The 13,296-nt window shown below is 40.1% G+C and overlaps 1 protein-coding gene across 1 annotated transcript in view; it reads left to right on the top strand.

Annotated features, from left to right (window-relative positions):
* man2a1 (mannosidase, alpha, class 2A, member 1) overlaps positions 1–13,296 on the top strand; it is a 129,371-nt gene that overhangs the window by 61,230 nt on the left and 54,845 nt on the right. The window contains exon 9 of the mRNA XM_067437845.1: positions 1,508–1,719. Within this exon, the coding sequence (XP_067293946.1) occupies positions 1,508–1,719 (212 nt within the window). The remainder of the gene's footprint in view (positions 1–1,507; positions 1,720–13,296) is intronic.

Raw genomic sequence — 13,296 nt, forward strand, 5'->3', positions numbered from 1 at the left:
AAATCATTCAGATATTGCGTGCCGTAGCGATATGCATATTGCGATATGTACATTTGCGATTTTTCGGTAGTTTCGATATATTGCACAGCCCTAATTTTGAGCATCCAGATGGTATAATCAAACATGTCTCGGAGTATGCATTTATTTGTCATTTTTAACTGTTGAAAACAGAGCCTGCGTGTCAAGAAATTGCTTATCCTGTTGCGCCCTCTATAGGCCAGCGACTAGTCGACATGAAGCTTAAAGGTCCTGTTCTTCGTGATTCCATCTTTTAAACTTTAGTTAGTGTGTAATGTTGCTGTTAGAGCATAAATAATACCTGTAAAATTATAAAGCTCAAAGTTCAATGCCAAGCGAGATATTTTATTTAACAGAAATTCCCTTTCAAAGCCTACAGCGAACGGCCGGTTTGGACTACAGCAGGAAGTGCAGGGATGTAATGACGTCACTAGAAGCTTTTGTTGACTAACCCTCCGCCCACAAGAACATGCAAAAAAGGGGGCGTGGTCTTGTTGCTCTCCCACATGGAGAAGAGCGCGCATTCAGCGCTTGCATCTCCCTGTTATGGTAAAAGGCGGGACCTTTCCGGGCAAAGTGCGCTAAGCTGCTGTCCAATCACAACACGGGAAGTGCTGGCCCAATCAGAACTCATTACGTGTTTCTGAAGGAGGGACTTCATAGAACAAGGAAATCATCAGGCCGTTTTTAGGACAGAGAAAACAGCGCTGTACAGATAAGTAAATTGTGTGAAAAATACTGTTTTTTTACACGCGAAACATGAACTCATGTTATATTGCACACTGTAAACGTAATCAAAGCTTCGAAAACACACGAAGAATGGGACCTTTAAAGCGTCATGGCAGAGCATTAAAGTCGACTAGTCGGTGCAACCCCTACCGTCAAGCGTGACCTTTCTGAAGTGAATGTGCAATCCTTGGCATGTCACAGAGCAGCAGAAGATGAGCAATTTAGGTAAAAATAAAATAAAAACATATCTAATTTATTTCTAAATAACATTCTAATATGATGATTTGCTGCTCAAGAAACATTCATAATTATTATCAATGTTGAAACAGTTGTGTAAATTCCGTTCTAAAACGTACCGTTCTAAAACTTTTGACCGGTAGTGTATATATATTTTTTAAATGGCCGATATTTTTGCTAGATAAGACCCTGTTTCTTGTCTGGGATCACGCAGAACCTCTGAAACCTTTCGAAGCACTTTGAAACTGCATTGTTTTGGACCTTCAACATTTTGGTTGTCATTGAAATCTATGATGTGGAGAAAAATCCTGGAATGTTTTCCTCAAAAAAACTACGTTTCTTTTCGACTGAAGAAAGAAAGACATGAACATCTTGGATGAGATGGGGGTGAGTAAAATATCGGGAACTTTTCCTTTTGAAGTGAACTAATCTTTTGCGTCACTCTAAATTTTTCACAGTTTAAACTCTTTGTATATTTTCAGGCAATCATTGTATATATATTTCCCTACAAAAATCTTTACAGGCCCAGTTTGGAACCATTTCGGATTATTTTGAGGCCTTGCGTAAAAGCACTGGCATGGATTCGGATGGCATGAAGGTTGGCCAGTTGGCGTTCCCTGTGCTAAGCGGGGACTTTTTCACTTACGCAGATCGAGACGACCACTACTGGAGCGGATACTTCACCTCCCGGCCGTTCTATAAACGCATGGACAGAGTGCTGGAATCACATCTTCGGTACGTCTTTACTAAATCCAAATGTACTGCATGCATCTACAATCACATTATATTAACACTCACCAAGTGCAGGAAAAGTTGGCTTCAGAGAGTACATGAAACTGATGTCTAAAAACTGGACTAAATTCAGATCCTCACTGCTGAATCAATCCACGAGAGAAAAGATCAGTGACAACATTTTCCACATTATAAAATGATTAATACAAGTTTATAGAAAGTAAAAAATCAAATGTTCCTTTTTCTTTTATTTCTAGTACTCTATGTAGCACAACAAATTACATTCATACACCAAAGTGAAAAGATGAAGAACACAACCCAAAAGCACTGCATAAATCTGCATAAATGCACTGCATAAACATTTCTGGTCATGGTCTAAATGTCCAAAAATTGAAACCATTTCCATATGGGTGGTCTTAATTTGCCTTCGAGGCCATGAGTTCAAAATTAACATCAAAAGTTCATTTTGAACCAGTAAAATTTGCAATTCATATTGAAACGAATGACATATTACCTGGAAATTCAGCCTTTTCAAAGTCTGATCACTCTCTCTTTAAATATTCAGTTTAGAGACCTAGTTTTTTTGTCCTGTTTGGTTGGAACAACTTTTAGTTTTTGTTTTGTCAGTTTTAGAAGTACACTAGCATACAAATGACCCGACATGCATGTCCTGAAACCCCCAAACTCTAATTCAGTTTCATGAGGTCTTTAATCAAATATCATAACATTTTTCTTTCTAACTCATTCACCTGGGGTGTCCAGAATTGGTCCTAGAGCGCCACTGTACTGCAAAGTTTAGCTCCAATTTGCCTCAACACACCTGTTTTTATGCTGCCTTCACATGCTATCGGAAATGTCCTACTTCCCACTTCAGAAGTCGTGATTACGAGCTTGTCGCATTAAAGTGCTTTGTTGTTGGAATGAACAGAACTCATGGAGGACACCATCTTTATTCTCTCTTATATTTATTGAGGACATATTATTAAACCCAAAATTATAGTGTCACATAGCCTACATTGACAATAAACATTTACGGTGTTAGATTCTGCAAAAAGTTTTCTGTTTAGCTATAAAACGCAGGCTACAATAGTCTACGCTTCAAATGATTAGTGTAGCCGATGTAAATATAGGCCTACAATAGCTACAATAAAAGACAAGACTATAGACAATCTAGCTGTTTTGGGGTAAAAACCAGAGGTGGACTGTAACTAAGTACATTTACTTGAGTACTGCACTTAAGTACACTTTTTGAGTATCTGTACTTTACTTGAGTATCATATTTTCTGGAATATCGTGATTTTACTTCACTACATTTGAAAGACAAATATCGTACTTTTTACTCCATACGTTCCTGTAGCAGCTTTGAAAGTCAGTGGATGATTTCTTTCTTCTTTAAAAGGTGTTTGGGTTTTGGCAGAAGGCCTTTCAGGAATCACTCTTGTAGGGTCATGCGAAGTTCAATGATTGCCCAGCATTTTTTTAAACAGATTTATAGTTTATAGCAACATGTAAGACAACGGATGTCAAAATGTTGATTTTGGTGAGTATTCACATGAACAAAGTTGATTAAAGTTTGGCCTTAAAGTGACAGCAGCTTTGTAAAGGGCTTTGTAACTTTTATACAAGTATTTAAATGAGTTTACAGTAAGTTAGTATGATAGCATGTCTGATAAAGCATCACTGACTGGCTTAATCCACCATGATAGCATAATGTGCATTTATACAACAATAATAAAATAGTGTGTTGACATTAAAAAGGAAATTTACTTTTGGTACTTAAAGGAACTCTATGTAATGCCTGGTTCAGACTACACAATATTAGCCCGAATTTGGCACGATCTGTTTGACGTAAGGTGTCCTAGGGATTCGTAAACGATAACGGACTTTGGGACGCAAGAATTGATCGTTTCATCTCGTATAGTGTGTCATAGTATACGACAACCGAATCTGCGTCTGCGATAGTTCATGACGTCATGACAGAAAGACTAGCATGTTTAATTTTTTTGCGGCCCTTCACGACGGGTTCTGTCACATGTGACGCTGACCAACACAGACAGTTTTCGTACACAGCTTTCAAACACGGCGAAACGCATGAGAGATGACGGAGCAGCTAACTTTAGGTGGAATTATAAAACGGAGGAAAGGTTCGTGGAGTTGTGGCAACAGTATTCCTGCCTGTACGGTGTGTCATCGACGGGCTAACTACCACAACCAAATAAGAAAAATGCTGGCGAACGATAGCGGAAGCCCTTCAGGAAACCGGTGAGTAACGTTACTGGAATGTAAGCTTAAAAGATGTTTTACAAATACGTTGTGGTGGCAAGCTTTTACTACTGGCTAATAACTAAATATTAAATATAAAAAGAACAACATTTTACCTCAAGTTCTCTTTGGAGGATTGACAGCCCATAATGTCCTCTTCCAGCAAGCCAGGAACATGTTCTTTGTTGGGTTTTATTTTTATTTTTGCACTTTTCTAAACATAAAACAGCCAAAACACGCTGCTTCAGACATCGTTTGTTTACGCTCTTGTTTCTGAAAGTCGATGACATCACGCACGTCGTGACAACAAGCGATGATTGGTTGAGTAGCAACGTGTAGTCTGACATGTTTCTAGTCCAGGACACCACAAGATTTAAGGAGAAAAAATCGCATAATCTGACACAGTAACTATCGTAACAGACAAAAATATCTTGTAGTCTGAACCAGGCATAAGAAATGTATTTCAATTAATCATAAAATGACCCTGATATGTCACTAGACATTAATAATAATAATAATAATGCGTTCGATTTATATAGCGCTTTTCAAGGCACTCAAAGCGCTTTACATTGAAGGGGGGAATCTCCTCAACCACAACTAATGTGCAGCATCCACCTGGATGATGCGACGGCAGCCATTTTGCGCCAGAACGCTCACCACACACCAGCTGATTGGTGGAGAGGAGACCTAGTGATGAAGCCAATCAGGTTATGGGGATTATTAGGAGGCCATGATGGACAGAGGCCAGTGGGCAAATTTGGCCAGGATGCCGGGGTTACACCCCTACTCTTTTTCCGAAAGACATCCTGAGATTTTTAATGACCACAGAGAGTCAGGACCTCGGTTTAACGCCTCATCCGAAGGACGGAAAATTAAAAAATCATGTTAATTTCAGATGCTTATATCACTGACAACAGTAGTCCGGCCAGGATATTGTCATTAGGGGCCAAGCACCGAAGGTGCGTAGGCACAGTCTATTGAAATTGTTGCCGTTCCTATTATTATTATTTTTCCGCTCTTGAGTCTATGGCAGCCCATAAAACCGTATGGTAAAAAGTTGTGAAATATGGCACACAGATAGAGGATAGTCCCAACTGTTATTATAGCAAATTTTGAGTCTCTAACTCAATCCCTCTAGCGCCACCACCTGTCCACAGTTGCACTTATGTCTATGCTAATAACTTTTGAACCATAAGGGCTAGAAACAAAATTATTTTCCCCCTTGATTCCTTGGCTCAAGCCGATTCGAGTACACCATATGACATCATTGTCCGTCATGACATTTTTCCCATTTTGAATTTTCCAAAAAAGCTACTTTTTTGAACTCCTCCTAGGCCGTTGCTCGGATTTTTCTCGAAAATTAAACCAGATCATCATCAGACATTGCCAACAAAACTTATTAAATTCAAGTTGATTCGTCGAATCGTTTTTGATAAATGCGCAAACAAATTTTATATAGCAGTTGCAAAAATAGGCTGTATCTCTGCAATGCTTTATCGTATTCAACCCAAACTTGGTACATGTCATCACGATCATGACCTGAAGTGACCTGCAGCATTTCGGTGCAGTGCCATCTACTGGTCCAGAGATACAAAAAATGGCTATTTTGGCTTATAACTTCTGATAGGTTTGTCCAAAATCATAAAAGTGGTCTTGTTATATTCGGGACATCATGCTGAGTTGATAAATATCCAATTATCCCATATCATCCATTTTGGGCTTCGGCCATTTTGAATTTTGTCTAAAAATGCTGTATTTTACGAAAGCATTAGCATATTGTTACGAAACTTGTTATGTGTCTTCTACTCCATGCCCTTTAAGTGCTCAAAAAGTTTCGGGGCAGTGCCACCTTGTGGTCAAAATGTATAACAAAATGTACAAAATTTAGCTAATCACTTTTGAATACATTAGCCTATTATGATGAAACTGGTCATAATACATTCCTTGGCTACTGCTGAGAACATAGATATCAATTTTGCCATATTTGGTAAAACTCCCTCTCCTCCATCTTGTTATTAGTTAAAAACCTACTTTTTTAAACTCCTCCTAGGCCGTTTGTCTGATTTTCACCAAAATTGAATCGTATCATCTTCAGACCATCCCGACACAAAGTTATTGATTTCACATCAATAGATTAAATAGTTTTTGTTTTACAGCGACGAAGCTGAGGCATGATGCCAACATGACTCTTAAGGTTGTGTCTCTGCAATGTTTTGACATATTGACACCAAACTGTGCATGTGTCATTGTCACCTCACTCTGACCACACCACATTAATTTGGTCACAGCGCCACCTATTGGTAAAAAGTGATACATTATTACATAGTTGTTGTTTTTTACTTTATGGGCCCTATCTTGCACTCAGTGCACGCATGTGTCATTCCTATTTTGCACCTGCGCAAAGCGCGCTTTTCCCTCCACAGAAGCACGTCGCTAAACTAGTGAATGAACTTGCGCTCCCTGGGCGGTTCAGCGCAAAAAAGGAGGCGTGTTCCGGCGCAAACAATCCCTGGTGCTATTTTGCTGTCCCATTAAACAGTTGCGCCACTGACCAGAAAAAAACCTAGTCTAAAGTCAGTGGCGCGTTGCACGTTGTTCATTATGCTATTTTAAGGGCGCATGCTTGACCATAATGTATAGCGTGCACAACGCGCATACACTTAACTCATGTAATCTACACAGATGCAACAGTTATTTTTGCAAATCATAAATTGTTACAATAAAAAAATATTAACACATGAGATGACGGAAATCATTGTGGTGTGCCACGAATATGTGAAACAATAGGCATAAATCTAGCTTACAAATTATTCAGGCTAATTGTAGTAATAAGGGACCGGACCTGTTTGTCCAATAGTGGCAAGACATATATGTATATAAGGACATCTGACAAATTGGTTTGTCCAACAAGAACCAGGGGAAAAAAAACGACTGAAAAACTGAAAAAACTGTTTAACTGACGCCAGTTTAACCGACGCTATTTTAGGTGGGTTTCTCCCATCCCCATACAACACAACTTCTCTGTCTTTCACTGCTCTTACAAGAACAGTCTCCTCGGCTGTGAACCGCTCCTGGTGTGCGCCTGGTAAATACGCCATAATAATAGCGAACCCTAATGGAACTTGCGCACCTGCTTTAAAAGGGAATGTTGGATGACGCTCTGATTGGTTTATTCACGTCACGCCCAAACCACACCTATGAATAATGGAGCTACTTCAGACCAACCCATTTTAGATTTGTGCTGGGCGCAAGAGCCATTTATCCCGCCGGGAAAATAGCAACAGCGCCGAGACCCGCCTACAAAGTTACTTGCGCTTCGCGCTTTGACACTTGCGTTTCAGATCGTTAAAATAGGGCCCTATGTATAATTGTATATCTATTTTGCCTCAGCTTATGTTAATAGGTCTTTAATGGTTCCTTTTTGCAGCTGGTCACTCCCAGCCATGCTGGCATGTCTCATTTTCCTCTTTGCACTTGGCCCCGGAATTGCTGCTTGCAGCTATATTTTAAAAGTTGTTGTTGCAGCCCTCAACTGATGTTGATGTTGACATGTTGTGTTTTGGCCTGAAGCTCCGCCCTCCACCTATCTACCAATCACGAAGTCAGTAGTGTTTCAGCATCCGGGTTGCCAGCTCTGCTCTAGTTACCACAGCTGCAGCTACAAACTTTCCTGCTGGATCCTGCAGCCTATCTGGCAACCTTGAGTCAGGGGGAGGGGGGATAGTGATTGCAGGACCAGTTTTGACCCCAATCTTACATACATTTCCTTTAAGTACTTTTTTTAAAACAAATACTTCTGTACTTTTACTTAAGTAAAAAACTGTTTTTACAACTTTCACTTGTAACAGAGTAATATTTGACCAGTAGTACTTTTACTTTTACTCAAGTAATGAAGTTGTGTTCTTTGTCCACCTCTGGTAAAAACTAATAACTAATAAATCATAGCTACCTGTCACAGCAGAGCAGTAGGCTAGTTCTCCCCGCCACCATGTTTAAAGTTTATGGCATGCCCATCTCGGGAATTTGGGTATCAAAATTATTTCTGAACTTCCCAGTGGAAAATACGACAACAGAGGGAATTCAAGTGCACTTTTTACCTCGGAAACTCGTATTTACGATAATTCCGATAGCACATGAAGGCAGCATTATTTTGCCTAGTTAGACCTTGTTTAGCTGGTTCAGGTGTTTAATTGGGGTTGGAGCCAAACTTTGGACAGTGTCCCTCCATGAGCAGGATTGGACACCCCTGTCATTTACACAAAGTCCTGAACTGATTACTGGTGATCGGAGTCACTGTTCTAGTAGAGTTTTTCTACAGGAAATGGAGCTCTTTGATAACAGACGTTACTGTCTCTTTCTTCCTGGGCTGTATGCTGCTAACTAACACACAATGCTGAAGGTCACATGTCTGTGTTGTCAAGATAAAGGCCTGAGTATACTTGCATCTTCCGCATCCGGACGCATCTTGCGTGTAGTCGTGTTCGCACAGCTTTTAAAGTATACTCAACCGCAGATGGCCGAATTTGACACACCTGAATTTGAATTTGATGTATGGTATCATATTTTTTTGATACCATACATCGGAGTCGTGTCATCAACAGGACATCCGCTTGGCTGGATAAAAGAAGAAAAGTAGTGGATCCACCATTACAAACAAAGTTAAAAAGAAACAACAAGAGATTAGATTGGATAGACTTTTCTAAAGGAAATTTGTCTTGGACACATACAGTACAGTGTCTGCTGTTTAAAAACAAATAAAAATAATACATACAGTACATACTTGACTATCACTCATAAACACACGCACAAAATACCTGCAATACATACATAGACTACAATCAACCAATCAATTGCACACTGCCCTTCGTACTACACACAGGTAAACTTCTTGCGGACTTGTCATTTAGAGCTTTGTTGGACAGGAGGACAAAGGATTTCTTAAAGCGATTGAGCCTCCACTTGAGGACTCGAAAGCGTCTTCCTGAGGGAAGAAGCTGGTACTCAGGGTGAAGGACGTGGGTGGGGTCTGAGATAATTCTTTGGGCCCGTCTAATGATTATTTCGTCAAAAACAGCCTGGAGTGTGGGATGCTTCTTAACTCCCATGATTTTCATGGCTCTCTGTGTTAGCCGTGTAATCTAGGCTTTCAGCTGTACACTGGGGTTGCCAAACCAAGCTGCGATGCCATACCTCAGAATGCTCTCAATTACAGCATGGTAGAAGAGAAGCAACACTTTCTGGTTAACACCAAAGGCCCTGAGCCTATGAAGAATGTAGTCGCTGTTGGACCCTAGTACAGACATTTTCTACCTGAACACTCCATGTCAGTTTACTGTCAGTGTGTATGCCCAGATTTCTGTAAGAGTCAGCCTGGGCTACATTCTGATCATTGATGTCCACTGGTGGGTGTTCGGCAATGGCTTTGGGCTCAAAGACCATCTCCACTGTTTTCTTAAAGGGATTATTCACCCTAAAATGGAAATTCTGTCTCATTGGCCCTCATTTATCAATCTTGCGTGGAAACGGGCGTATATGTTGGCGTAAGATTATGCTTACACTCCTCTCACCGCCTGATTTATGAAACTGTGCGCACCTCTGCAATCCAGGTGTACGCAATACCTGCCCTTGATAAATGCCGTGGCTGAAAACGATCGTCATTAGAATAACACGCCCCTATATATTCAAGTCTCCGCCTCCCCCACGCCCTCATTCTACGCCATGGACACACGGAAGACGGCAAAGAAGCGAAACTTCTCCGACGTGGAGATCGGGCGTGTCTCAATCATCTCACTAGTCCATTAGTCAGGGCACTGATTAGGACATAAGTCAATGGGCTGACTCCCTGATCAGTGCTCTGACTACTGAACTAGAGAGATGATTGAGACGCGCGCCATCGAGACAATTACAAGGGAAGTGAAAAAAAAAAATGTTTTATTTGGGAGTTTAAAGAGTGGGATTAAAGGCACCCAAAAAACAAACGAATATGGACCCAAATTACGAGTACTGTTAATAGTGTGGGGGTTGAGAAGCGCATTCCAGCAGTTTAAAGCTGTTTGGATGGTAAACTATGCCTACCTCACAGTGCATTATTTTACAACACATGTTTTGAAACAATTAGCATTTAATTTCGTATCACGGCACATGTATTGGGGTGTTCGATATGATGATGTGATGTGGAGTACCATTCATTCACATTAATAATTGCATGACAATTGTAAGATTCTTTTTATTATATTTTTATGATTTTTATTATTAATGACGCTTGTTATTTAGAAGAAGAATGTCGTTATTATTTATTTTATTAATATTTAAAAGAAGAAGAATGTAATTTTTATTATTTTGTCAGTCTGAATTATTCAGTCCCAGTCCGTGCGCAGCTGCCGCACAGGCTCGCAACTGGAGGAATACGTCTCAAATGCTTTGGTAGCCTATAGTCACACAAATTAAACATTGAATACGTTGCACAAAAATAAACACAGAAGTTTATAATTACTATGTTGTTTTTGTTTTTTTACAGTGGGTCATAATATAGCAGATCTTTGTTCAGTGCGTTTTGTGGTGTTAGGAATTGTTTTTCTCAAACGTGTGTACACCACCTCCTGAGCTGGTGTAGGATTTAAGCGTGCCGTACGCCAACGTCCATATTGATAAATCTCAAAGTCACCGTGGGTTTGGGTGTACGCAAGGTGTACGCTGGAAATTTGGTGTACACACTTTTGATAAATGAGGGCCACTGTGAGCAAACTGCAGATGGATGTAGGCCCAGAGTTAGATCCCTATCAGTTAGCATACAAACATCAGAGAGGCACTGATGATGCAACCAATAGTATAGTGCACCTAATGACCAAACATTTTGTGAATCCAAGGGCCTATGCTAGATTATTGTTTGTGGATTTCACTTCAGCCTTTAACACTCTGCAGCCTCATGTTCTCTTGGAAACACTGCAGCGGATTAGCACCAACTTATTCATTATTAGGTGGTTCTATTCATTTCTGACCAATCGTAGCCGGCAGTTCAGAGTAAACGGGACGTTGTCTGAACATTGTCGTTCAACACCCGTTGTCGTTCCACACCCGTAAGACCTCCGTTCATCTCCAGAACACAGTTTAATATATTTTATATTCAGTTTGAGAGCATATGCAAGTGTATACACACTAGACTGTCCATGTCAAGAAAGGAATAAAAACATCATCAAAGTAGTCCATATGTAACATCAGTTACTTAATTAGAATGATTCGGAATCGCGTGTCAAACTGCTGAAATCACGTGACATTGGCCAACCGATTCATGAATCAATACGCTGTTTCATAACCGTTCGAATCTTTATTTGAGGATTAAAAACAAACCCGGAAGAGAAGACATTGCTGAATAAAGTCGTAATTTTTGTTATTTTTGGACCCAAATGTATTTTTAATGCTTTAAGAGATTCTAATTAACTAACTGAAGTCACATATGGACTACTGTGATGATGTTTTTATTCCCTTTCTGGACATGGACAGTATAGTGTGCATACACTTTCATTGAAGGAACAGAAAAGCTCTCGGACTAAATATAAAATATCTTAAACTGTGTTCCGAAGATGAACGGAGGTCTTACGGGTGTGGAACGACATTAGGGTGAGTCATTAATGACATACAATTCATTTTTGGGTGAACTAACCCTATAGCAATAGTTCTAAAATCATTATTCTCCAGTTGGCTAGGATTTCTTAGGGACAGTGAGACAGTGGGTACAGTGTAAGAGTGCAGGGATCTCTGGAAAATAGGACACCATGCAGGCCTCAGTTAATCTGCAAATGTTCTTAATAGAAAAGCAGAGATGCCGTCTGGACCTGTGGCCTTATTGACATTGATGAAGAGCGCAAAGGATAAGGCTTCTTATTCTAATCTTCTTGTTTCAAGCCAAAGACTGTTAAAAAAATTGAAAAGTGAAGCTGGCAAAAGTCCCAATATGGCGCTGACATCTTGAGCTGATTCAGGACCTGAGTCTGCACAGTAGTGAAAGTGTGAAGTGGAGCCGTGGTGTCTATACCCCACCCACACTCCCACAGAATCGGTTAGTACAGTTTACTGCAGAACAGCTCATATATATAAATAATACCCCCGTTTCCACCAAAATTACCCGGAACAATTTGTACCAGGAACTTTTTTTACAGGAACTTTTCTCCCCCCAGACCTGCAACTTTCTGCGTTTCCACCGTGATCTAAAGTTCTGTGAAGATTAGGCAAATTAGTCCGGTGATGTAGGACTGTGTGCCACTGCTCCTCCAAGTCAGTGACGGACAGTAATCATTTTTGTGTGTACCGATTGAAAGATTTAGTGGACTGTTTACATGAGACGTTATCTAAACCGATCTGGTGTTTACATGTGATGACTTTCAATCGCAATCATTTTGTCACATGCAGTTTGTCTGCCGCATCAAAAATGTCAACGCTGTTTTCTCCAGCAGCTGGAATGTGTTAACTGTAGCCATAGCAACTCTTAACGGCCACCAGGACTAATACAGTATTATATAATAAGCTATTTATTTGTTGTAAAGTGTAATAATCATCTCAGAAAAAAATGTATTCTTCTGTCAGGCGCAGTTACGGTTAAAGTAAAAACTGCCTGGGGCAATATACGCTGTGTCATTATTCCAACATTATCTTCATAACTTACGAAATAAAAAGTTTACCTCTCAGAATTATGAACTTTCCTCTAATGTCAACATGAGTACGGCGCGCGCTGTCACGTCATGTAAGGACGCACACTTAAAAGTAATCGGTCAGGTCGTTTACATGGTGAAAAATAGACTGTAAAAAAAATGAATAACGAGTATGGAAGAGATTCAAGCTGTGCTGCTTTTGCTGGTTTACTAAAGAGCTAATTAACAAAACGGCAGAAAAGAGCACTAGGATATTCAGAAAGCTTGTAAAGCTAGATTTAAAATGACAATGTATATTATTATCAGCTATTACGGGCATTGCACGTGAGATGGCTGAGATGAACGCGCGCCATCAGACAGAGAACAAGACTGATATTTACTGAACGCAGAACGAACCTCGCAAAAGACTTTTAAAAATGCCGGTTGAAATAAAATGCTGCGTGAGCTAAACCAATCAGCATGTTCAGCGCCCAAGTCCCGCACTCAAAAGTTCCTGAACTTTGAAAAAGTACTACCTCGCGAGCAGGGCCGTTTGGAGAGGGAAATATATATCCCAATCCAATATAGAAGGCACAACATTGTGTCTGCAAATCCGGCACCTGAGACGATTCTGCAGTTAAATGAAGTGAACATGCATATAATGTCTTCCCCACATGAGCTGGAACTTCATTAA

This window comes from Pseudorasbora parva, chromosome 3 (assembly GCF_024679245.1).
Source record: "Pseudorasbora parva isolate DD20220531a chromosome 3, ASM2467924v1, whole genome shotgun sequence".
NCBI classification, from domain to species: domain Eukaryota; kingdom Metazoa; phylum Chordata; class Actinopteri; order Cypriniformes; family Gobionidae; genus Pseudorasbora; species Pseudorasbora parva.